General features: G+C 44.9%; 1 protein-coding gene across 1 annotated transcript in view; it reads left to right on the forward strand.

The window, feature by feature from the left end:
- Positions 1-2,987: 2,987 nt before the first annotated feature.
- Positions 2,988-27,461, forward strand: part of LOC129383395 (glucose dehydrogenase [FAD, quinone]-like) — a 30,891-nt gene continuing 6,417 nt past the window's right edge. The window contains exons 1-6 of the mRNA XM_055067945.2: positions 2,988-4,081; positions 7,069-7,206; positions 7,927-8,051; positions 12,831-13,001; positions 14,828-14,975; positions 25,110-25,264. Of these exons, the coding sequence (XP_054923920.2) occupies positions 3,895-4,081; positions 7,069-7,206; positions 7,927-8,051; positions 12,831-13,001; positions 14,828-14,975; positions 25,110-25,264 (924 nt within the window). The 5' untranslated portion in view covers positions 2,988-3,894. The remainder of the gene's footprint in view (positions 4,082-7,068; positions 7,207-7,926; positions 8,052-12,830; positions 13,002-14,827; positions 14,976-25,109; positions 25,265-27,461) is intronic.

Consider the following 27,461-nt stretch of genomic DNA (forward strand, 5'->3'; position numbering starts at 1 on the left):
ATACCCTGTGTGAACGCAACTTATGTAATCGATCTTTCAATCGAACTTGTAATCAATCTTCTGTAATCGAGTTTTCAACAAAACTACGAATATTTTCGAGCACAAACATACGTGTGTTCTTTTTTTTCCCGTAGTTTTGATGCTGGGGAAGAGGGTGTGGCGAGTGTAGCGGCAATAGGTGGCTTGTCGGAAAGAACAATGAAGTAACCGGATAGCGAAATGTAGCAGTCAAGAGGACTGTGTCGGTCTTGTAACACAGTGCTCATAATACAGAGTTTTAACTTGTCCGTAAACGTACGGGAGTTTACGGAATACCGGGTGAGACGAAACGTTTGCGTGAGGACGGATGGACGGATGTTATGAGCGTCCCCTTTGGAACGGGGCGGTGGGTTGTGCCACCAAGCTATTGCTATTATACTGCTAATGTCCTACCTAGGTAAAAAAGAAATGAAAAAAAAAGTGGCTGCGTTAGCGGCGCCATATTGTGGCATAGAGTTTAACCATATATAACACATGTCTAACAAACAAAACAGCAAGGACAACACAGCTGAAATTACTTGTACTCACTAATTGAAGTAAAGAAATTATAAATTAAGGGCAATGAAAGTGAATGAACAACTTGCCGCAGGTGGGGAACGATCCTATGTCTTCGCATTACGCGTGCGATGCTCTACCAATTGAGCTACCGCGGCGCCGTCTTCCCCTCCACTTTCTGGGGTATTTATGTGTTACTACTAGAAGTAACCTTGGGAGTGTCAGCCAGCGCCACCACTCGCAAACCTGGTTGGCGGATGTGGATTGTGGTGCTGTCAGAAAAGATGAAATTGTCACACATGAAATTTCGTTGTTCAATGTGTGCATCGTCCCTAGATTGACTTCGCTTGTACCCAAGTGAAATATTCATGTCTGTACAAGCGCGTGTACAAAAAAAAAATTATGGGATTTTACGTGCCAAAACCACTTTCTGATTATGAGGCACGCCGTAGTGGAGGACTCCGGAAATTTTGACCCCCTGGGGTTCTTTAACGTGCACCTAAATCTAAGTACACGGGTGTTTTCGCATTTCGCTTCCATCGAAAGGCGGCCGCCGTGGCCGGGATTCGATCCCGCGACCTCGTGCTCAGCAGCCCAACACCACAGCCACTGAGCAACCACGGCGGGTGAAGCGCGTGTACAGCTTTCGTTTGACCAACGGGCACAAAGTGCCAGTTACAAGGTCAAATGCGCGCCTTTCTGCCCTGTATCTGCTATTTGTCATGTAAATCATGTACCACTCAGGAGATAAAAGTACCATGTTGTAAAAAAATTACGAAAATTATATTGTGGCTCAATCGCACCCCACCATTCGACGGCTATGATAATAAAAAAAGCAGGCTGGCTTGCAGGGTGAAGCGCAGAATAAGTGACGAGCAGTTTCAGAAAACCATAAATAATAAATAGAACTAATGCAATAACATTAACCTGTGTACAATAGCACCCCGAAAAGTTTACAGAACTTAAGCGGACGATTTACCTCGGACCAGCTCCATTTCCTCTTGAAGTAAGTGTGAAAAAGAAATGCTGTGATCAGACAACTGCTGAAACAATTTGAATGAAATTTGTTGTAGTCAAGAAAAAAAAAAGATGTGTGATGCACACTAAAGCAGGCAGAGTAATAATTTAGGACTTCTGATCTTTCTGACCAAACATGTCGAAAATAAAGCTTAAAAAATGAAGCACTTAGTTGAGAAATCCCACAGCCATTTACAGATATCTCAGTTCTGTAAACTTTACTATTTACGGTATCTAAAGTGGACAAGAATGATATCTGACCTTATAGCTTACGTGAAATTGGTATAATGTTTCTTCTCGGATTGGTCATCAGCATAAAACAGGCGCTCTTCAACATAGAATGCCGGCGTACCTTAACTCGTTCCTTTGAGAAAGATGCCGAGGTTGGAATTATCTGCCTGCCTCTTTGGTCCAGATTACTGATCCTCATCTTTTTTTCACTGCGTTTAATAATGTTGTTTAACACATATCTCTCACCAAATCCTTACACACGCTTACTTTTATCGTCTTTTCCGCGGGTTATTTGTCACTGATCCCGGGGCCGTGCGGATGTCGCGGTGAGAGATGGAGTCGGGAGACGCAGGCGAGCACAGCAAACAGACTTTACTAACAACAACCGCAAAATAAAACACACTCAAAATGGAATTCACAACTCAACCGACAAATATAAACTCCACACTCAATTGCTTAACCTAAATAAGGTCCTTATCTCCGCCTACGTGCGTCCTTAGCGCGTTTCGCGTGAAAGTCCGGCCACCCTGGCAGCACGCTAACAAAACAGAACGCTCTTACGAGGCTCAGTCGTGGTACGCCTCTCCAAGTCCGATGTGCGTCGGTTCTTGGTCACCGTCGATGCTCCCGCCGACTCGGCAAGTTTCACTTCCTTGGCATCGGCCGGCCAGCTCCTCCGTCTCAGATGCCCGCGCCCCGAACTATGTTGGTAACGGGTCACGTAGGCCTGCCTGGCTAGGCCTAACATCGGGCTCCGCCGCTACCTCTCAGTGTGCCGACGAGAAGCTCAGGGGACTATCGTCCATGCTGGTCTGCCGAAGAAGGGGGATCCAATTCCTGGAGTGTCCGGCAGCGCCGTGGGAGGCTGCAGCAGGTCCAGGGAGCCTCGCTCGACTGTCGCCGAGGTCGACGGCTACACCCTGGGTCGCCAGCGCCGCGGGCCCGCCCGAACCTCCATGGGTCCCGTCGCCAGAACGAAGTTGGTGCTCCAACCCTCCTGGCCCCGAGCCACGTCGATAATGCCACCTCGACGCCGCTTCTCCACCGATCACACCTCGGGTCACGCGCCTCGAGGGCTCGTGCCGTTCGCACGGGTCGGCGCACATCGCCCTCTTCTTTTCTTTCTTGTGCCTCATGTCTCTTACATATGACATCATTTCATTTGTTATCACCTTGGAGGCCCAAGGGGGGGGGGGGGGGGGCAATGCAAACACGTGTAAAAGTGGTTAATGCTTCTTTGTTACTTACTACCGTGTTTCATGCTGCGCTATACTGTAGTGAAGTGACATTTTTTATATTGTTACCATCGCTTTTATTTTATGATGCCTCCTTACTACGCATATTATTTCTGGTACTATGTTAGATCCTCTCCTCTGTAGTGTTTCCTGTAAGCCCTGGGAAAAATATCAAATAAAACAAAATAAATAAATAAATAAATGTGAAGAATTTGTGAAAATCCTCCTCACAAATTAGCGGCGTATTTCCCGGCGCTGGTTAATATGCATTATATCTTTTGTTTTACTTGTCTCAATTGAAGCAGCTTACAGAAGTGTGATTTCGTTTTTATTTCTGAGCGAGAGTTGTACACGACGCTTCAGTTTGCTTAAATTTTGAGACATACAGAATTTTTTTTTGCAATACATTTCATGCCCAGCTAAAAATCTATTCCCCACAGTCACTAGAGTTAAACATTATTTTTCAACGCAAGAAACTTAATAAAATTTGATGCAGTGAATGCCGAGAAAGACTGTTGCCAATTTTACGCGTATTTAAATAGGAGAACCTGAGGCAAAGCCTCGCGGCGCCTCGAAACTCTGTGCACTTAGTCGCAGAACATACGCACATATTCCGGCGGGTGCGTCTAAAAACTATCGTGTCTTCTCTTTTTCTTGTATTGCGCCTTATCTTAGCGCTGTTTTCAACTAGTGCCAGAAGTGTTCATTACCTCGCTGTGCTTTCAGCCTTGCTGAAGTATAGAATTCAGTATATTTTAAACTTCCTTCTTGAGGTGGGCGTAACCAGGTTTGTCAGGCTGGACATGAAGTCGTCAAGTTCCACGTGCCGAATTTCATTTATTTATTTGCTTCTTGACCACTGGAACAGGTGGCTGTGATGACCCTAGGCAAAGTTATGGGCGGTACCAGTTCCATCAACTCGATGAACTTCGTGCGCGGGAGCAGGCACGACTTTGACTTGTGGGAAAAAGAGTTCAATGCCACCGGCTGGAATTACACCAGTGTGTTGCCCAACTTCAAAGCCATCGAGAACTTCAATGTGAGCGGCGTCTCCGAAGAAGAGAGTGAGTCGATCCGTCTGTTGTGGTGGCTTGGGCGATTCCGAAGTAGGAAACATTGCCCTCTGTGCCTAATTAGTGCTTTTGACTTTGGTAATATGCATGACATTTTTGTTTTTTGAAGTAGCGAATTGCATCTATAAGCGTATGACTGAAGCAGATAAAAAAAGAAAACCATCTGCCTTTTCGTGTTGGTGCTGCGAATGGTGAATCAAGTTGCGATAACATTTTCAAGGCAATAACGTTAAAGTGTTCTCTATTTCAGCGCACACATTTCCGACTGGTGTCATTTTTCATTAAAAATTTATAGTTTCGCTCATGGCAGTATTGGAAAGAGATGATAGGCACGAAGACAAAGAGACGACAGGCAGCAAAAAACAACCAGACGAGTGTCTGGTTTTCTACCACACACGGAAGGCATCAGCAGGTGGAAAGAGGAAAGGAGGGAGGGAGCACTGAACTCACACACAGGAGGACGCACAGCAGGACTTCAAACGGCCGCTCAGGGGCGTTCGGTTCCATTTAGAGGAGTATGGGTAAGAAGAGTATAGAAAAGCTTACAGGTAGTATACACGCAAGCGCTATGACTGTAAATGACTGCTGACAGGGTACTCGAATGCTTCTCGATCCGTAGCGGAAGCAATGGTGCGGGCAAGGCGGTTTGAGTCTTGGCTATTCTTCTGGTTGAATCAATCAGAACACATCGCTAGTCCTGCAGTTGGGAAGGAAAATATTCAAACAGCGAATGAAGCGCGCATTGAAGGGTCCATTTTGCAGCAGTCAGAAGTAATTGGTTTAGTCTTGTCCATTGTAGACCTTACCAAAAAAAAAAAAAAAAGCACCGACGGCTAACTTACAGGAGGCCAGTATACAATACTGTCCACCTTAAAGGGACTGAAGAGCAGTTTTCATGGTACCTATTTCTTTTTGATGCAATGGAAAGCTTAGAGGTCAGAGTGCCTAATCTTGAAGTGGTAACGCGGAAAAACGCCACGGAACATTTTATAGCGAAGCTGTTAAGGGCTAGTTCCCCCAGGATCGTGTTTGTGTGTAGACACAAAATATTGAAGATAGTGCAATGCCGGGCCGACCCACGGCGGAGGTGCAGTTCGCCATTAAGGGGCCCACATACACAGCTTCGCTGGTCATCCTTCTTCACAGAATGGATGGGCACTGATTCTTTTACGATAACTTTTCTATCTGCAGTGAGGATGTAGTCGTTCACTGGAAGTATGCTGAAAACGGTGATAGGAGAGCGCGATGGCGATTCTACGCCGGCATTAGTGCGAGGCAGACGACAAGTGCGCATGTAACTGTGAGAAAGTACTATTTTGTTTATCAAGTCGACTTTTCTGCGATTCATGTTTTCCAAAGTGTTAAAGTTTTCCTGCTATAACAGCTACGTGTTTTCGTTGTTTCCTGTCCAACTGCTTTGGTATTTAACCTGTCAAAACGAAACGATGTTTTTACACGTGATACGCAGTTGAGCATGTTGTAGTAGCCATGCGTGCGCTTTTGATTTGCGAAGCGTAGAATAAACCGCAAGCGTCTAATAATACAGCAACTACAATTTTAAGGAATAATTATGTTGTACTTAATAACGGCCGACTTACATACAGTAATCTCGTAGATTACATACGAAGTATCGAGATATCACCGCAATGCCTCGCCACTTACTAACTTTTGAGAACTTCGTCGCGAATTTAAACTTAGAATTCCTACTTAAATCGCAGACAGCATACTGGATGCTTATCACTATAAATCATGGTCATTTCATTTCCACCATCATCTCACAACACATTCCGGACAGTTCTCAGTCCCTTTAATTTGTGCCTTAGTCAACGCCACTGCTAGGTTGCTAAACTGGCGATTCTGTGTGATACGTGCAGCACGCAACATATTCATTGGTTGCGCCCTCTCGCAAGACTAGTGAGACTACATCAGCATGGAGAGCATGGAAAAGTTGGACGAACACATAAAGAATTCAACTTCATTTTAGGCCAACTTGTGACCAGAAGGCAAGCAACACTAAAGTTGCACCAATAGCGGCAAGCGTAGCTCTCGGCCAGCCAATATTTATGCAAGAAACAAAGTTGTTGGTAACCCGGGTGTAGCAAGCTTCGCATTGAAGACACACTAAAATGAGGCGAGGATAACAGCGCGACTTCGTGAACAAACTGTGCTATAACTGGTGCTTGCAATAACGGCGGCGTGTTAACGCTGACAGAAAAAATCCTGCAGAACCCATCTCACGATGAGTTTCGATGTTAATGGGATTAGCGTCCAACCAACACATTGACTAAACGTATCGCTAAAGACACCTTTATTTACAATCTTTAATGTGAGAAGTAGGCTAAGAGTGTCAATTGCATCAGTAGTCGCATGCGCCACATCACCACACCACAGCACAGCGTGTGCAACTTCGCAGGCCTCAAAATAAATAAATAAATAAATAAATAAATAAATAAATAAATAAATAAATAAATAAATAAATAAATAAAAAAATCAAGAAAACAATCTTCACTAAACGCGGCCTCCCAACTGCAGCCAGTTTTGTCCCACTGGTACGGTAGAATTAGAGTTCAGCATGTGTGGCTTTGGATGGACTACAGTGCAATTGCATATGCGTCTATTTCAGGCGTTACTCTTTTATTCATTGTCAACTAGAAAAGTGGGAGTTCCGTCTGATATGATAAAAAGAAATATTGTGGCGCGTTTTGGATATACCCAAAAAGAATACCAGGCTACGCTATGCCTGAACTGAGAAAACAACGTAAGCAACAGAGAGAGAGAGAGAGAGAGAGTAAGGAGAGGGAAGGCAGGTGGTCAACCAAACGAACGTTCGGTACCAATAAAACAAGGTACCATTCAACACAGAGAGCTGTACGGAGCAATAAATTGCTTGATGTTATATGCATGAGCACGTAAAAAATACCGACAGACAGCCGTAGAACACGTTTATGTGACACCGACACATTTTTCATTGGGTGCAGGAACGCAGTACCACGGAATGTCGGGAGAGACGCCGATCAACTATCCCCCCTACAACACGTCACTGAGCTACGCTTTTCTCAATGCGTGTAGTGAATCCCACTACAGCTATGTCGATTACAACGGCGCGAACCACACCGGTAAGAATAATGGCTCTTCTCTGCATCCTTCACTTTGCATTTTCTAATAAGGAACCAAATGAATAAATATGGCTATTTCAGATAGAAACTCTTTTATATTCTTGGCATGATTTAGCGCCCAAATTGACTGAATTAAAGAGAAAAGTTTAATGTATAACCTTTAACCTTTTCAGACGCCTTCTTCATCGCTACGTTTAGGCATACTGCATACGTAATGATCCCATTATTTAAAATTATTGATTACCCATACGCTGCTCATTTTACCTAGCTCTACCTTACCCGCGCATTGCATATACAGTGTCTTAGCTAACGTTAGTCAAGCTCTTAAAAGGAAAAAATAATGAAGAAAAAACTCAATGTGAGGCACGGCGTTCGGTCGTCAGACCTGTAATGAAAGAAAACGGTAGGGTTTATGATGATATCTTGCACCGTGTTATTTAGCTGTTAGCTCAGATGGTAGAGCGGCTGCCCCGGAAAGGCTGTGGTCCCGGGCTCGAGTCCCGGACGAGGACGAATTTTTCTTCAGCTGCGAGGCTTTTCTTTCAAGGAACCCGCATGGGTTTCCTCTGTAGCAATTGCTACGAACGGACGGGTTGTCTGATTTTCCCTTCCTTAATTACTACTCTCCACCTTGCTGGTTTCCGCAGAACTATTACGTCATTACCGTACACTCTGCCTGTTTTATGCGCATGCAATTAGTGACTTCGGCAATTCACGCAGGTTACTCAAGGGTGCAGTCCAACACTGCCTACGGAGTGAGAATGAGTGCAAGCACGTGCTTCATACGAAGTGTAGAAAGAAGCCGAACAAATCTTCACATTTCTCTGAACAGCACCGTTACTAAGGTGAGCACTGCCTTCCCAATAAAATATAATCACAGTACACAAAGTTGCCAGTTTCGCGTTAAGAGCGAATCATTGACTGCGACAGCACGGCTTAGCGGTGCGCTTGACGTCCTCGTACGGTGTTGTTCTCAATACACGCGGGTGCGACATGCTGGCGCGATGCAGCACGCAAGTCAACTCATGCGGGGAGACAACTTCTGCTACAAAGTGTTTCACGACTCGGGCGGAGTGCACTAACGCTGACGTTGGGTGCCTCGATAGCAACGCTTCGAAGCGGTATACTATATCGAGGCACCTTGATCTGGCGCGATGAGAGTCGTCAGTGGCGTCGCAGGCATCGCACTTCCATGGTGCACGAGACGAGACCTGTGGGAAACCGCCGGCGTTACTGACTGCGCCCTGTGAAATATTAGATAACGTTAGCGTGATGTTTTGCTGCGCGTACCGCTCAAGTCAGCGTCAGAGCAACTCAGCAGAAACGTTGGTGTGTTTATTGTGGGCGTGCTCACAACGCTCGTGCCAGAAGCGGAAAGTCCTGGCTCGGCCACCGAGGCGGTTGAGCGCAGCAGCGTTGACGGTGCGTCCACTTAAATTTGTCGTTCTTGCAGCCAAACGCATTACGCAAATCTGGAGCATAGAGTTTCCCGCAAAAATTGTACGAAACTCGATGCTCTGCAGACTCGCTCAAACCCTACGCGCGCGTGCCGCGCATGTGCAATTGAGCAGGAACGCATGGCAACGATGGCGCTGACGGCGCGAATGTGGCTCGAGGGTCTGTATAATTGCTATCGCAAAAATATATACAAGCAAATGCTCGAATACAGTGTCACTGCCTTATACTTCTGCCTTTAGAGAGAGAAAAGTTTAATAATATCAAATGCAGAGAGGACGGCCTGAGCTACAATCGTGTAGCCAGCTAGTCTGAGCGGGGGAAAGGTTAAAAGGGACAGAAATAGGACCAAGATTGGTAACGATGACGACAAAAGGAAGGTGCAGTATGCTTCACGGGGAAGTCAGCTCATCGCCTAGAGTTGAGACCCGTACTTAAAAAAAAAAGTCAAGTAATGCCTGGATGTTCTGAAAACTAACCTTCGCAGTCACGCCAAGGGCCCATAAAGGCCTCTGACAACGGTTGACTGTCGAGGCGGCCAGTACCATCATCAGGAACGTACCCAATGGAGGAGGGTGGAATATTCGGCATACCTTCCCCCTGCCACCTACCCGCAACATGCCACCACTCCTCACACACATTCCTAAAGCGCCGCCAAATCATATCTTCAGACTAGACAGCTACTCGGCGGTCAATATTTTGTTGCTTTTTTCACTCCTTTTCGATGGCGCTAGTTACCGGCCTCACCTGGGGTGTGAAGACCAGTTTTCTAATAGATTCGGTGCCCGCGTAATTAACTCGAGATGCGTTCAGTTGGCATCATCTGTTTAACGGTAACACGCATCGCTGCTGATTCGTTAGTTCAACCTTTTTTGTTTAGACTGATCCAGGAAAGGGACTCAGCTGGTATGTATGCTCGTGGAACGAGCTGCGGCCGGATACAACGCCAGTTGCGTTTAACTTTTCCTTTTGCTTCAGTATTTCTTTGAGTGACGGGTCACAGCGACGCTGGTAGATCCTCGGAACCATACACCCGTGATATGGTTCAGATAAGCTAGAAAATAAGGTAGTGCGAAACAGCGTCCATGATCAAACCCTGCAATAACCGTTAAACCCATAAGGATTATGAATGTCACCTGTTACCTCGTCTGGTTTTTCCCTAATTATACAGCACCTTTCGTGCAAAATTGGCAACTGGAAACAAGAGTCACAAGGACTTGAGAAATTAAGCGATCTAAGGGAGAGAGCAGAGGCAGCAGTCAAACAGGAATGAAAAGCGAGAATTAACAAATTTAACTGTTGTTTGCGAAAATATTTATGAATCAACTTCTTTGTATTTAAAAGGGAAGTAGAGAAAGAACGTCGCCGGAAGTGGAGAATAATTCCGTGTGCTTTGAACGACACTTCTGCAGTTTTCTGTCGAGCCACCTGACGTAGCCACTTCTCTGCTGTACTTATGAGGGTGTTTTTCTAACTTTCAGCGGTGGACGCAACGCGTCTAGAACCGCAGCGTCCTGCGCTCGACCCGGTTGTATGGGACAGGCGCCCACGCATTGTTACGCAACTTCCCAAATAACAATACGAGTCAGTTTGGCACTTGGTAGAGCAGTAAACGAGGGATACAAAAGGACTGTGATTCTTCCGCAAATATATATTTCTCTATAATTCTTTCATAGCAAATTCAAAAAAACGCTATTAGAAATCTTTATTTTACACTTTCGCTTGTTTACATGTTCTTGGCAGTGTTCTTCCTGGGCTCCTTTTCTGCGCGAGTCCATTTGATGTGGTTCCTTGTTTGTCAAGTAAAGGATAGGTGCATCTCACAAGCTTACCTGTGATATACACCTTATGTCATTTCTGTTTTCAAGGCTTACGTGTCTTTATGGTGAATGGTGGGCATAATTCACATTTACACTAGTAACCGTAACCCCCCAATGATCTTCTGCACAGAAAATTAAAATTTACCTTGGGTTGTCATTCCCCCCCCCCCCCCTGAAAAAAAATCCTGGGTACGTGCCTGACTATCACACAAACACGGTCACTTTTCCATTTACTGAGGGCAATCACATAGCACATTTTTCATAGGTTCATTCACACGGCGCTGGTCACAATCTGGAAACTTGGTGCCTTGCAATACGTGGTCGTAACGACGCGTAAATACCGCTGTTAGCTAAAACCTGTGAAAAATACTTGCACAGCTGTTTTGAATTTTCAGTGTAGCTTAAATGTTCTTAAGGTCCAGTCTCTGTCATTGCTTCTAGTGCCGGCAAATCATATCTATAGCACATGCCAGTGCTACCGGGGATATTGGGAATATTGCTAACACAAGTACGTTTGATGCATGTGTCGGTCAATGTTAAAAAATTCATGCACTTCTTGAGCAAGATGAAACAGGCGCTGAAGTTACTGTGGTTTGAGAACCGTCAGGTCTCAAACCGCAGCGGAATATAACCAACCCTTATATGTAGCTTTTATTGATTACGAGAAAGCGTTTGATTCAGTCGAAACCTCAGCAGTCATGCAGGCAATACGGAATCAGGGTGTAGACAAGCCGTATGTAAAAATACTGAAAGATATCTATAGTGGCTCCACAGCCACCGTAGTCCTCCATAAAGAAAGCAACAAAATCCTAATAAAGAAGGGCGTCAGGCAGGGAGATGCGATCTCTCCAATGTTATTCACAGCGTGTTTACAGGAGGTATTCAAAGACCTTGATTGGGAAGAATTGGGGATAACAGTTAATGGAGAACACCTTAGTAACCTGCGATTCGCTGATGATATTGCCTTGCTTAGTAACTCAGGGGACCAATTGCAATGCATGCTCACTGACCAGGAGAGGCAAAGCAGAAGGATGGGTCTCAAAATTAATCTGCAGAAAACTAAAGTAATGTTTAACAGTCTCGGAAGAGAACAGCCGTTTACGATAGGTAGCGAGGCACTGGAAGTGGTAAGGGGTAATACATCTACTTAGGGCAGGTAGTGACCGCGGATCCGGATCATGAGACTGAAATAATCAGAAGAATAAGAATGGGCTGGGGTGCGTTTGGCAGGCATTCTCAGATCATGAACAGCAGGTTGCCATTATCCCTCAAGAGAAAAGTGTATGACAGCTGTGTCTTACCAGTACTCACGTACGGGGCAGAAACCTGGAGGCTTACGAAAACGGTTCTACTTAAATTGAGGACAACGAAACGAGCTATGGAAAGAAGAATGATGGGTGTAACGTTAAGAGATAAGAAAAGAGCAGATCGGGTGAGGGAACAAACGCGAGTTAATGGCATCTTAGTTGAAATCAAGAAAAAGAATTGGGCATGGGTAGGACATGTAATGAGGAGGGAAGATAACCGATAATCATTAAGGGTTACGGAATGGATTCCAAGAGAAGGGAAGCGTAGCAGACGCCGGCAGAAAGTTAGGTGGGTGGATGATATTAGGAAGTTTGCAGGGATAACATGGCTACAATTGGCACATGACCGGTGTAGTTGGAGAACTATGGGAGAGGCCTTTGCCCTGCAGTGGGCGCAGCCAGGCTGATGATGATGATGATATCTCGATCGTATATCGAAAGGAAGATGTGAGGCTTAAAGAGGTACGTGATGCAAATGGGGTACTTTAACGGTGCGACGATATGCACTTACGTCTGCTATAAACGTCAAGTCTTTAAGAGAAGGAAAAAGAGGTAGTAGCCGCAAGATTTTCGACGATACATCGTATGGCTGATGCTCCTGCGTTCCGTTTGGCCAATTACTACCAATATTTCTAATCGAATTCGATAAACTAAAGCTTTATACGCGTGAGGCCGCGCTGAAAAAATGAACGTAAGGAAACAAGCAAGATTATTATTATTGTATTTTTTTGTTTTGAAAACATATACGAGTATACCTTTGTGAGCAAAGGGAAAGCGAGGAGCAGGCTGGCAACTGACACCGGAAGGGGAAAGCCAAAGGGCCGTCACGCGCTTTATACGCACTCATGGGCACAACCAGAAATACACATTCGTGGTGATGTGAATAATACATGTCAGTTAGGTTAGGAACCAGAATACAGGGAAGGCAGGCATGTCAGATTAGAGAATAAGGAAAGCGTACGCCTTCAGTGAGTAACCATCATATGCATATGACTAGTTATTTTAACCGTCTTTTCTTATCTTTTTCTCTTGGTGCGCACAGCTAATTTTTGACGAGAATAAACGAGCCACTCACGTTGTCTTCACCAAAAACGGCGTAGAAATGAATGTAAGTGTCGGCTTCGAGGTGATCCTCTCTGCGGGAGCCATCAACTCTCCAAAGCTGCTCATGCTGTCGGGAATCGGACCCGAAGAGGAGCTGAATAAAAGCAACGTGAGTGTATGCCCTTACGACCCAAATCTATGTTGTGCGACGTCTGTAAAGTTTCAGCGCATAAAATAAAACAAAAAGTGCTTTTGCAGAAAAAAATATATAATGCGTGAAATCCACCTGAAGAATATAAAAAACATCATGAACGTCCACATGACAATCCTGCTAGTAACAGCGCAAAGGATGCAAAACGAACAAGCCCAAGCTGCTATTCTAGCGAAATACATGACAATGCTGAAGAATGCAGGAAAATAGTTAATTGTATCGTCTGAACAATTGGTTTTTTATAGAATTACTATAGATTGGCTAACATTTCCATTTCTGAGAACGATAATGTGATTAGAGGTTGAGATAATATAATGAATGACTCGGTTGAACATTGAAATACGATGCTGCCGCGATGACCGCTATAGGCAAGCGACAACAGTAATCCAGCTTGCCCCCCCAGTAGTGTAATGAAATAATTATTTCGAGAGAAAAAGGATACCTTTGGCTAATTCAAAAGACGCTTCCTTTTATTTCGAGAACATTTTCATAGAGCTTGTTAAATGTTTACAGACAAGTTGGCACATAATCCTACCTGCCTATATACGCACGTGCCAAGCGTAGAACTCCAGAACGTGGAGAGTCAGAAAAAATAAATAAATAACAAGGCTCAGATGGTTACCGCATCAGAAGCGAATTTTACTTTCTTCATATAGAAGAATTAGGGTCAGGGCACTGCAGGAGCCAACAGCATTTTTCTTGCATACTGAACTCGGGCGCGCTTCTGGCATCATTCTTTAGTTTCGCTCTTTTCTGACGTGAATAACGCGTGTTTTCAGCGGCATATTGTTGTTGTGGCTAGAGCAAATAGTGCTTATAAAATACATATTATGCTCGTGATCTCTTTACGCACTTTCGTGTTTTACGCTTTGGTAATAATACATAATAATAACAAAGCCATTAAAAGGTGTTTGTCTCGGTCGGTTTGCCCAAAGTAAATTTATGTGTTTAAATTTCGCGCTCGTTTTACCGTCGCTTATCCATGGCAACGCATCCTGGATGACTCGTGCAGCGAGGCTTAGCCACTCGCAATGCCAGTAAAATTTTGAGGAAGTGGACATCCTGTCACACGAGCTTCGTGGTCGAGAAATCACAGAGAACGGTTGTAGCATACTATTTAAATGCTAAGTGTAACACACGATGACTAGTGGGTAAGCTGAACATGTAGTTGGTAATTGTGGGATGTTGATGCTAAAGCCTTTAATAAAACGATAATGATCTATTCAAAAAATATATATTTTTATTTCCCATGTCTCGCCATGCGTAACAAGTTTTATTAGTTAAATTGAACAGGACTCTGCGTACTAGCGCAACGAGGAAACAAATGCCTACGAAGAAAGGAGTAGGAAGTAACAGAGCAAGGGCTGAGCGCTCTTCCTTCCTGCTCCCTTTTTCTTAAGTTTTTGTTTCCTCCTCGCACTAGTAAGCATGCCTCAGTCTTCGACGAACTCTATTAGCAATAAGTTTACTGTTTTACCTGATGGTTCTCTAACTTTGCAACGGCTTTCTGTACTACTTATGCCGTATATTAATATCACAGAATATGATCAGTTAGAGCAAATAATAATAAGAAATATGGGACAAAGCAAGGCGCCGCACTATTCCCTGATCTAACTTAATGGACAGTGGCTCTCATTCTCCACATGCCTGTCAGTATTTTCACTCGGCGATTGAGTGGAGAGGTTTGTCAATCTGCTTAGCTAAAACACTCTGAAATTGTTTCTAAAATGGTTCGCGACTACATTGGGATGAGAACAGTGCAAATAAGTGAGGTTCCTTTGCAGATCACTCCTGTGGTACCAGGCCTTCCAGTGGGTGTGGGACTCATGGATCACATAATTTTTCTTGGCCTCGTTGTAACTACCACAAATGATGAAATAGGACTACGCAACATAAATCAGAGCATTGCAGAGTACATGCAAAATCATACAGGTAAGGACAATTTAGATCATACTGAGATTGTTCAAGCACGACGCCAACGTTTAGGGGAAAAAAAGCACTTGTTCGTGAGATCGCAGAAACTTTGGACGCTTTACATTTATAAATACCTCTTTAGCGATGCTCAATGACGGAAGGAGAGCAGAATTTGATAACAAAGGCGAGTAGCGCGCCCACCTATTGTTTTTGCTGGGGCTTGTCTTCAAGGGCTGGGGTCCAATCTAGGGTCAGGCGCGTATCGTTCTCGGCTAATTGTGTGTAGCGCGAAGAGAGAAAAAATAGTGACTGGCACGCGTAAGGGCTTCTTATAGATGCTGATTTCAGTTTTCATACCGCTGTTGTACCTATGGGTATTATGTGCGCATCAGGTCACCTTCTTCAATCGTAAATTCCGCATTTTAAGACGAATCAGTTTATGCCCTAAAAGATCGTCATAGACATACGTGAACAGAACTCCACCGTTTCTGAGATCGTCCTTCAATCGACGCCATCATTCAAGAAACAAACCATAATCGCGATAGACCTCGAGTATATATATATATATATTATTTATTTTATTTTACAATACTGCCCCTCTCAGCCGCGACCCTAGCAGCCGGGTATGAACACTTTCTTTTCCGTACATAAATACACGTGCGAGCTACATAAAGAATGAAAAAGCAACGATATTCCACACAATACAAAAGATAAGGTAGATAAGGTATGCAATAGAACACTAAGCAATGCAGAATAAAATGAACAACAACCGGGGCACATCATAGACAAAGCAAAAACGTAAAATATTTGGGAACAAACAAGTGTATACAATTTTTTTTCTAAGTACTGTCAGTTTAACATAAAGAGAATAAGGAACAAACATTAGAAGTCGTTAATAATCTCTTGTGATGAGATCCAGCTGTGAAATGAACAGGGATAAAGAGTTTTGTCGCTGGTAATGACGAGTTAAGTTCATTCCATTCTCTGATTACCCGAGGAAAGAATGAGCACATGAATGCGTCATTATAAAAGGAATACTCGGTTAGCGTATGCTGGTGTTGATGCCGTGTTATTCTAGATTGCGAATATGAAATGTACTGGGTGATATAAATTTTATACTGACGGTGCAGAATTTGAAACAGGAATTTTAGTCGACCTTGTTTTGCTCTTGTCGATAATGTGTTGATGCCTGAGGAAGCTAAGAGACGTGAAGGTGAGTCAGTAGAACGATATTTGCTGTGAATGAACCTTGCGGCTTTTCTTTGTACGGCAAGTTTAGCTATGTTAGTTGCTGTGTAAGGAAACCAAATTGTGTTAGCATATTCAAAAATAGGTCTCACAAATATTTTGTAGGCCACGAGTTTAATGTTCGTTGGGGCTATCTTTAGGTGTCTTTTTAGATAAAATAGCTTTCACAGTGCAGTAGTTGTAATATTATTTATGTGTCTTTCCCAATTGAGGTTTGATGTCAGCGTTATCCCTAAATATTTATGTTGCTCAACCATCGAAAGAGGTGTGCCATTAACGATGTAGGTGAAATGAGTGGGTTGCTTTTTTCTTGTTACTGTCATTGCCACTGATTAATTGACGTTAATAGACATTTGCCACTGGGAGCACCACTCGGCTAGCGTGTTAAGGGAACTAGAAAGATCGAGATGGTCGTTATGGCTGTTAATTTCATTATATATCACGCAATCATCCACGAAGAGTTTGATGTTGCACGATATATTATTGGTTATATCGTTAATGAAGATCACAAATAACAGCGGCCCGTGTACCGAGCCTTGCGGTACTCCAGATGTGACAGGAACGACATCAGATGGCATTTAGTCAAACATAACAAATTATAAGCGGCATGTTAGAAAAGCTGTTATCCAAGCAGAAACTTCTCCCTTCCCGATGGCTTGCTCCATTTTTGCAATTAGCTTAGTGTAACTCACGCAATCAAAAGCTTTAGATAAGTCAAGTAAAATCATGTCAATTTGAGAACAATTATTAATACTAAGAGCAAGGTCATGAACTACCTCTGTTAGTTGAGTGATGGTTGATAAGCCAGATCAAAAACCGTGCTGGTGAGGCGATAGGATGTTTTCGCGTTCTAGAAACACTATCATGTGTTTGAGAATGATGTGTTCTAGTATTTTTCATGAAGTGCTGGTGAGAGATATGGGTCTGAAATTGGCAACATTATTTTTGTCTCCTTTCTTGTGGATCGGTATTATTTTAGCCTTTTTCCAGTCGTGTGATAGATTAGTAGTTGCTAGTGACTTACGAAAAATCTGTCCCAGATATATACTGCACCACTCAGCATATTTTTTTAGGAATTCGTTTGGAATTTCGTCAGGGCCGTTTGCTTTCTTAGGGTCAATGTTGAGAAGAAGATTGTGGATTCTGGCGTCCGTTATTATTAAGGGATCAAGCACTGAGGTACATGATGGTGGAAGAGGGGGACGTGTACCATTGTCTTCCGTGAAGACTGACTTGAAGAAATCGTTATAGTTATTTGCCGTAGCAGTTCTTTCTTCTTCAGTTAGTTTGGTTGTCTGCTCGGTACTGCGCAGATGTTTCCAGAATCTTCGTGGGTTATCTTTTAGGAAGCTAGCAAGAGTGACACTGTAGTAGTATTGTTTCGAATCTTTTAGTTTCTGCTTGAAATGCATAACTGCAGATTTTAACTCCAAGGTTGTAGATGGTTTTGGGTTATTCTTGTCCGCCTTACGAAGCCGTTTTGCGCGCCGTTTAGCATGGATGACTTTGCGTGTGATCTATGGATTCTTAAGGTGCTGTTTTTTTCTTTTGCATTGGAATATAATTAGTTATACAGTGCAGGACAATGCTGTTAAAATGTAGCCACAATGCATCTACATCAGTAGATTCCCGAGATGCTTTTTCCAAAAAAGGAATCGAATTCATGCGACAGATAAGTTAGTATGCTGGCGGCATCTGCTTTATGCACGTTAAAAAAACTTTTTACTCTAGACAGGGTAGTAATACAATGATCAAGCTGGAATGTGCACATAGGTATACTGTGATCTGATATCCCTTCAATGATGTCCATTTGTACTTGTAGAAAAATGGTTGCTAAGAAATATGAGGTAGAGGATATCTTTTGTTGAGCTTTCAACGCGGGTAGGACGAGTGACAATTTGATGTAGGTTAAAATTTAGCATTAAGTCTATTAGCACCTGTGAGGCATTGTGAGGCACAATGTGTGGTGCATTGTGGGCCAGTCTATGTCAGCAAGGTTAAAGTCGCCCGCAGTTATAATCCTGGAGTGATGGACATGACGCTGCATATATTCTTGAATTGCTGAAAGGCATGTCACTGTCAAAAGGCACTGTCAGAGTAAGGGCTCCGATAAACGCAACCGGTTACAATTGACGTCCCGTCGCACAAACGTTTGCAGAAAACGGCTTCAGCGCTGTCCACCTCGGGAAGAAGGACAAAGCGAAGACAGTTTTTTATCAGTAAGGCCACTCCTCCACCCCGCAGCCACTGAAATATGATATCATGTCCTCTTTCAGAAGCGCAATGGCAGGTTTCGTTGATTTGTGACACCAGCTGTTCATATTTGCCACGTCGTAAACTTCGCAAGCTCTGGAGGGCTGCTTTCGAGTCACAAAATATTGCCCATTTGTTGGGCGGTTCTTTTTCAATGTATTCGACAGCAGCGCGAAGAGCGGCCAGTTCAGAGCCTGTAGATGTCGTTACGTGTGATGTCTTAAACTTGATGACGACCGATTGAGATGGTAGAACAACGGCGCCCGTAGAATTTTCCGAAACGGAACCATCCGTGTAAACATGAATTCGGTTAGCGTATGAACAATGCAGAAGTTCCAGTGTGATCTGCTTGAGAGCCGAGGTGGTCAGGCTAGCTTTCTTCACTATTCCTGGAACAGCAAGGTACACTGGAGGCTTCTTCAAGCACCACATAGGGGACGGCGTTCTTGTTGCGGGTGAGTGCCTCAAAGACAAAGAGTGCCGGTTAGCCGCAATTGATCTGGAGAACGCTGCCCTGGGTCTTTTCTCAGGCAAGCGAGCGAGATGGTGGTCAGGGACTCTGGATATATGGCGAACATGCACCCGGAGTGCGTCGATATCTATGTAGGTCCTTATTGGGTGGTCTCTCGCGGTGGCAATTGTTGCCACAGTTGAAGCATTTCGAGGTAGCCCCAGACATGTTCGAAGGGCTTGGCCTTGAATGCTCTGTAGGACATGGATGTTAGTTTTGTTAGCATTGGACAGCACTGGTGTGCTGTATCGCAAGTATCCCAGGAAGAGCGTTTTGTATAGTTGAAGCATAGATGCCACGGATGTGCCCCACGTTTTACCGGCAAGAAACCTTAGTATATGGGAGATAGAAGTAAGCCTCTTCTTCAAATATGTGATGTGGGGGCTCCATGAAAGGTCTCTGTCTATAATAACGCCTAAGAATCGGTGAGTTTTTGCGTAGAAAATTGGTTGGTGGTCAATAGAAATGGGGTACCAGGTCATGGGCTTGTGGGTAAAGGTGACTAAGGCGCACTTCTCGGTCGAAATGCTGAGGCCTTGCGCACGCAGGTACGATGATGTTAGGGTCACTGCTTTTTGGAGCCTTGCACGCACCTGGAGACGTGTAACTGCCGAGGCCCATATGCATATGTCGTCGGCATATATGGAAAGGTTTACTGTATGTGGTAGAACGTCGACAAGGCCAAGGATTGCAAGGTTGAACAAAGTGGGGCTAAGAACCCCACCCTGAGGGACGCCGCGGTAAGTGTAATGGTCAGCAGTTCGGCCATCTGCAGTGTGCACAAAGAAGGATCGTTTGAATAGATAGCTCCGAATCCACCGAAACATGCGTCCACCTATTCCATTATTTTCCAGGGCATCAAGGATGGCTTCATGCGTTACATTATCATAGGCGCTTTTCACGTCGAGGAATAGCGCAACCGATATACGCTTGTGGTGTTTTTCCTGTTGTACAGACGATACTAGGTCGATGACGTTGTCAATAGAGGAACGGCCTCTTCTAAAACCAGCCATGGCATCGGGGTATACGTTGTGGCGCTTAAGATACCATTCTAGGCGGGTGAGAATCATTCTTTCCATGACCTTCCCAACACAGCTGGACAGCGCAATGGTTCGGTAGAACGCTAGGTCAAGTGGCGACTTTCCAGGCTTCAGGAGTGGTATCAAGCGGCTGGACTTCCACCGCTCAGGAACGACGCCATCATTCCATGACTGGTTATAACATTCCAGCAGTCTGCTTCGGCCATCTTCACCTAGGTGGCATAAAGCAGCGTAGGTGATGCCGTCTGGTCCTGGCGACGATGAGCGCCTGCATGAGGCCAGAGCAGCGTCCAATTCCTCAAGTGAGAAGGACACATTCAATTCTGGGAAGCGTGTCGCATGAACCTCACCCAGAATTTCACTATTGATGGTGACCACACTGCCCGCAGTCTTCACACAGAAATCTTCGGCTATATCGACCTGTGAGCGGCCTTGATGGAGGGCTAGGGCTGAAAATGGGTGTCGTTGCTGTGAAGACGAGCCAAGGCCGCGCACCGTCCTCCATATGATAGACAGTGGCTTGCGGGGGTCAAGTGATTCGCAGAACGTCTTCCAGCGTTGTTCCTCCAACCTGTCCATACGACGTTGGATTTTCTTCTGTATACGTCGAGCGACTCTAAGGTCATGAATTGATTTCGTGCGCCTGTATCGCCTCTCGGCTCTTCTGCGAATCGTTCGAAGTCGCTCAAGTTCCATGTCAAAATCCGTACGTTTTTTAGTGGATGTAAATGTGTACTTAGACGATTCCAGTACACTTGTAATAAGGTTTTCAATGGTGCCGGTAAATCGTTCTTTGCATGCCTCTTCCACCTTTGTCTTATACGTTGACCACCTTATATATGCTTGTCGGGAAGTACAAGAGGAGAAGCTTCCAAATCCAGTGATACTTAAGTAGGTGGGAATATGGTCACTACCATGAGTCTCGATGTCAGAGAACCATCGAACATTTTGACCAAGTTGCCGTGACACCAAGGTCAAGTCTAAGCAACTGCTATAGTTCGAACCACGCAAGTACGTCGGACTGCCATCGTTCGTAATGCTAAATTCGTGGTCGGAAGCAAATTCCACAATTTTCCGGCCCCTGGAATCTATTCTGGAGCTTCCCCAAGCCAAGTGATGAGCATTAACGTCTCCCGTGATAATCCAGGGTCCAGTAGTCGCCGTCAGGATGTCTCGCAATCGGTCACCGTCGAACCGACTATATGGGGATATGTAGGCGCCGATAAGGGTGAAGGCCACTTTATTCTTTGTAATGCGGAGACACACGTATTGGTTTCCATCATGAGGCTGCACTGAGTGGGGGATGTAAGTCAGTTCTGTACGGATGTAAACAATTACTTTGCTGGATTGCCCGCACGTCGACGCCATAAAGGCTTCGTATCCAGAGAGTCTTAGCGCTTTTGACACGTTCGGTTCACATATTACCACTACAGGAAATCGGTTCGTGAAAACGTATTGGCGGAAACATGAAATCCGTGATTTAAGTCCTCTGGCATTCCACTGGAAAATCGTCGCGCTACGCACTTCATCACGGAGTGAAGGCAGTGGAAGAGCCATTGTGATTATGCAAGATTTGCAAGCACTGGGCTCAGGGCATCCAACACTTGCACTGCGCTTCGAGCTGTTGCCGTATTCGAGTTGCCCACAAGCGTGCGAATCGCAATTATCAAAGACTTGAGCATTGTTACAATTCGGCGGTCATGCTCTGTCAGCTCATCTGGGTGAGGGGTGGAGCATTGTGGTGCCTTTCCTTGTTGGGGTTTTTCCACAGGGCTTATCCTTGGCAGTGGTGGCCATTCCTCATCCACGGCAGTCTTTTCAGATGCTCCGTTATCTATACACGGTTTGGAAACATTCTGCACTGAGGTTGGAGCAGATTCAACAGCAAGAGGCTGTGCGGCACGCGTATTCTTTGTGCGGAGAGCAGAATTCCTTGATGAGCGTCTGCGACGAGAACGACGTCGCCTGACGTCAGCAGCTGCTCCACGATGAGTCGACCGGTCCCTCACCATTTTCTTCAAGATGGAGAGTTCTCGCTTAACTCTAGGACAATCCTTTGATGAGGCATCGTGGGGCCCTTGACAGTTCGGACACTTATAAGTTTTTGCCTGGCAGTTGCCTGCAGAGTGTTGTGCTGCACAGCGGGAACATATAGCAGACTTTCCACAGACGGCGCTCACGTGGCCGAATTTCTGACAGTTTCTGCACTGAAGCGGCTTGGGAACAAAGGGCCGGACAGCATGTCGAAAATGACCTACCTTCACATGCGATGGAAGGCAGTCACCTCTAAAGGCAATTTTCACGCATCTGGAAGTTCCGAGACGAGCCACCTGTAGTATGTGGGTCCCATGATTGGCAGGCTTTATCAAAAGTGGTAAATACTCGCCTGAGATGGCCGCATCAATGTCATATATGACGCCTGTAGTAGTCTCTTTTCCCATCGGGATGATGGTACGGACGTTCATGCCACCGAGAACAGTGACAGCTCGCAGAGAATCTAACGCCGACGCTTAGGCGACGTCTACCGCGACAATATTCTTCCGAGGGTCGACGCTTTCCTAGGCTTCTGTTTTGCATAGGACACTGCGGGCGTTTACATTTATCAATGTTAATCTTTTGATTGTGCGGCTTGTGCGGCTCGGCGGGTTATTCGGCGGTTTGTTTCTGTGTCGTTTTTTTTTTTGCATCGGTACTTTATCATTGTCTTCGTCATATGCGCATTTGTTATTGTCAAGCTTGTCAAAAGAAAATGTCACGGTCTGGTTTTGACTATCCCAAAGTTTCTTTCGTATGTTCCGTATGTTTCTTCCATATATATATATATATATATATATATATATATATATATATATATATATATATATACATATATATATATATGGACCGAATCCGGATGTCAGCTGCTCCAGTTATACACATCTATGTTTCATAAATTCCCGAGTATACATCAGAAAATTCTAACCCGTGAAGATGAAAGGATCCTGGTAAATAAGCCTATCACGTCAAAGGCAAGTAAGGAGACCCACGTCCTTCAACGAGCAGCTTTAGTCAATTGATGTGACAGTGCTCTCGGCGCTGTCTTTACCGACGTTGCCTAGGTTCCTTCCACCCACCACAGGACCATTGACAACCGCAGTCCATACCAGAGTGGGGCCCATGGCCGGCTACTGCAGTGTGAGGACCAGGAACACCTTACGGCATGTGGGCTTCAACGCCCACATGTTCAACGTGGCTGTGGAATATATCACACAGCAAGCTATGCAAGGCTCCTTGACGCCTAGCACGCGAGCCATGATATACACGAACTAATGCGAAGCGCGCCGCAAGTTGCGTTAGATTCCTCAACTTTCTCGTTCACAAGGCGAGAGCGGGAGCAGACCTTACAGAAGATGCTATCGCCAGTTGGCGAGCACGTGCAACTGGGCGCGGTGCGCAATGCCACTCAAGTAGACGAATCGAAATTTGGGCAAGTTGGTTGGTAATGGTTGAACATCTTGATGGGGCAGAGCAAACGACGAAGATAGAAGGAGGGAAAAGAACAGGGCAGCGCTGTTATGATTACTCGTACACATACAAATACATACAATCATAAATATACATAAAATTATACAAATACAGGACAACGCTGTATGAATGCACAGCGCTGTCCTGTGTTTTTCTTTCCTTGTGTCTCCGTTGTCTGCGGTGCCCCATCAGGATGTTCATAGCATGTACCGCAATGACGTACGCGGGAAGCACACCATGCAAATTATCGTCCGTGTACAGTGCGAAGGTTAAATGTGGACGAGACAATTGACAAGCACAAGCGGTGGCTACCAACTGAATATTTATTATCAATGCTACGAATTTATTCGAGGGAGTTAACGGGCTATGTGAAAAACATGCGGAAGCATGTAAACTTTCAGACGCCTCAATGGTCTTGCGCAACGGTAAGCGCCCTTAGCATCGGCGCCTTTCTATCGGCGGTGAAAGTCCGGAAAACGGCCGTAAGAACTAAAGAAATGTACTTGTTTTAAAAAAAAAGTACAGACAGTGAGTGCAGAGCTTCATGCTGCCCAGACACGAAGCTTGAGCTGGAGCAAACGAATGAAAGTGTGAATATTTCAGCTGGAGCGTAGCAGACGGCAAAGGAGAGCACTCAGCTGAAGTCAGTATAATATATAGAGCATCGGTCACACTGTTGCCATCAGTTGCGCACGAGCCCAACAGCGTTTGGTGGTGTAACGTACGCCATGACAGTTTTACAGCTTTGACGCTTTGGTGCCTGGCTATATGAAGTGCTTATGCTTGATATCGAAAGAGTGTGCATGCTAATAGCTGCGAAGAGACGGGCATATACATATTTTGAAGTGCGCTACTGGCCCCTTAGCTTTTTGTGATGTAATTTTCTTGTTTGCCATGCAGCGGCGGAGAAGCCGGCGCCACCTAAAGGCGGAGCCATTATTTTTAGGATTATATCAGTCAATTAAGTTTTGAAACTTAAATTTCCGCGCGTGTACGAGTACACTGCCGCACTCGCACATACGCTTGCCGCTTCAAGTGCTGGCCACAAATCATTCTTTGATACCAGGCAAGTATCCGCTGACTACGCAATCACCATAAATGATCCAATCCCGCATCTGCAGTCTATGCTACCATCCGCGGTAAGTCAGTGACTCTGTCCAGGGACAACAACTAGGTAAGAGAAAGTGCATAAAACAACACCTCGACGAAAAGACCCGCCTGGAGAGTATACATAGTTATTAAATAACAAGTTCCACACAGCGTTTCTGCAGTTTATGTAGGAAGCAGGCCTACATACATGTGTTTGAAGATAATAATAGGCCGCAAGGGAGCCCTTGAACTAAAGAAAAAAAACGAAGGAATAAAAGTGAGCCTTTCTCTCTACTCTGCTTAGTATTTAGTACTGTGCACCTCTTTTAGGCTCCTTGCCATCGAAAAACGTTTAAACCACACGTGCTCTCAATGTGCACCATTTTGCTCAAAACTTCTTTCTCTCAAATAAAATATCAGCAGTGCTTTTCGCTGTACTTTTATCAGACCATTGCTACGAACTATTTCTGTTCAGAAGCTCAGAAGAATTTTCCATTGCCAACGCAGGACTTCTCACCATACCGGGTACCTTCGAAGTACTGCTGTTCACAAATAGCGACGTGGGTTCGAGTGAACTTGAGGACTACCCCGACATAGAGCTGGAACTTGCGGATATTTTTCCAGACCCACAAATCGCAAAGTCACCGTACGTTTCGAATGAGGTAAGCCGCGCTATAATGCAGCAGCTCTTACGCGCAACCGCGTTCGAGCGCAAAAAATTTACACGCAATAAAAGACAATAAAAATTATCAATTATTTTATTGAATAGTGAGGTTCGGTGCCCGAAACCAGTGAGAGGCTATGAGAGACGCCACAGTGAGAGGCACAACTGCGGCGTCAAAAGATATGCAGATCCAACGCACATGATCGAATCTATGCGTAGTGAAGTTTAAGTAAAGGTTAATGAAGTGCTTTACAGCTAATTATGATGAGTACAATTTGGTGGTGACAGGTGTATGCACACAAAAGTACAACACCGGTATCAAGCAACATTTAAGGATTCTGTGCCTCTTGTCCCATAGTGGGACGTAGCCATTTTGAAGGACTGGCTAAGAACAGACATACCCTTAGTGGCGCACGCCGAAAAGCTAAATCAAGAAAACCAGAGTCAATAAAAAATTTGTGAAATATAATCCTATAAGCCAGTCGGTGTGTGCGTTTTAAAGATATAAGTGAGTTTTAGGTAAGAATCGTATGTAGTGGGGCATGCCCATTCTGGGGGAGTGGCCAAGTAACCCAGTTGCATGTACTTAGTGGCTAAATCAAAGAAAATAAGGTAAATCAAAGAATTTGATTAATGTAATTCGCGATTCCATTAACAGATGGGTGTGCTTTAGAGATGCCTGTGAGCCGACATTATATGGGCAGGTTTTACGTATGAAGATATCTTTTGTTACGCAGAACAGAGCTGAACATACATGGTCAGTATACATGCGTTATATACAGGCCACTTCGTGGGTACTTTCATATTTTCCCGCCATAATATACTTTTTTTACGCAAAGATTGATCAAATGGAGGAAATGGAGTTATTAAAGAGCAGTTTGGTGCTGCTTTGATCCACAATTTACCTGAATTGGAGTGCCTATGCACAAAACTGTCTTGTTGGAGCCACACTTATATTCGGTGTGCGATACAGACTACTAGATGCATCACCCAGTTATTTAGGTAAATTGGGAGCACATAAGCATCAGTATGCAAACAGTAAAATGCTTTTAGTTGGTGATCTTAATATGCCAAGTGTCGTCTGGGAACGACTACAATGCGGAGTGTATCCAAGCAATAGAACCAAGAATAGTCATCAGGATGACTTTAACACAGGTGTAACTAACATTCTCACTAGCGCACACAATCACGAAGAATCGATAATAAAAAAAAGTGTATTCCTCCCCGTTATCAAAAGAAAAGAAAAAAAAGGGGCACCACTTTTACATACTTATAATGTAGCCTGTTCCCCGCTCACTGACTAATGACAAGTACTTAGGCGTTACCCTACTAGAAACCTATCCTGGAATCTTCATATCAGCAACATACGCAGTTTCGCCTTTCGAAAGCTGTGTGTCTTCTTTAAGTACAACTTAAAAATTCACCGACGATTGAGATACTCCTTAATGAGAAAATTGAGCATAGCTTTATACGTGCTTTCATTTCGCGATATATTCGCTGGCGCGGACAATCCGTCTCGTGCGGCACGTTCTCAGCGGAGCGAAGTGTGGCGCGACTGCCTCCCTAATCGAGAAATCGCGAGAGCCAGCGCGTGGGTGACGCGTGGGCACGATTCGCAGCAGCCGCGGCAGACAGACCTCCCAGACGATGCGTGCTACTATATCGTAGCCATTGCCGCCACGTTATACTTTTCTTGTCACCCTTTTGACATAGCCTCCTCCTCCGCTCTCCGCCTCATGGTTCCACGACACCCTTCGCCTCCGCTTGACTCCTCGCGTCTTTCATCCCCCGCTGCGGAGCTCCGCGTTCGCTCTTTCATCACTCGCTGTGCTCGTTCGCTCGGTTAGAAATGACGCCGACGCTCGCCACAGGAACCGGCGCATAAGAGCTGCGCTCTCAAAGCGCTTTCTGGTGTCAGACTAGTCGCCTATTCCACAACTGTCCAGCCAAAATTAGAGTATGCCTGCGTGGACTAGCACCTTTGCACTTATGGCGATACACTATCGCCATAACTGCACGCACATTTCTGTGGCCTTCGTCGCATCAAAGCTTCGTCTCGCGAGGCACACCTTCCACGTCTACACATTATCAAGAACCTCAATTAACATCAAACGGGATAACTGGGCAGCGTGCCCCGGAAAAGCCACCGCTCGTCATAGGGACTCATCGAACATACATGCTGAGTGGTTCACGGA

Source organism: Dermacentor andersoni, chromosome 8, assembly GCF_023375885.2.
Source record: "Dermacentor andersoni chromosome 8, qqDerAnde1_hic_scaffold, whole genome shotgun sequence".
In the NCBI taxonomy this organism is placed as follows: Eukaryota; Metazoa; Arthropoda; class Arachnida; order Ixodida; family Ixodidae; genus Dermacentor; species Dermacentor andersoni.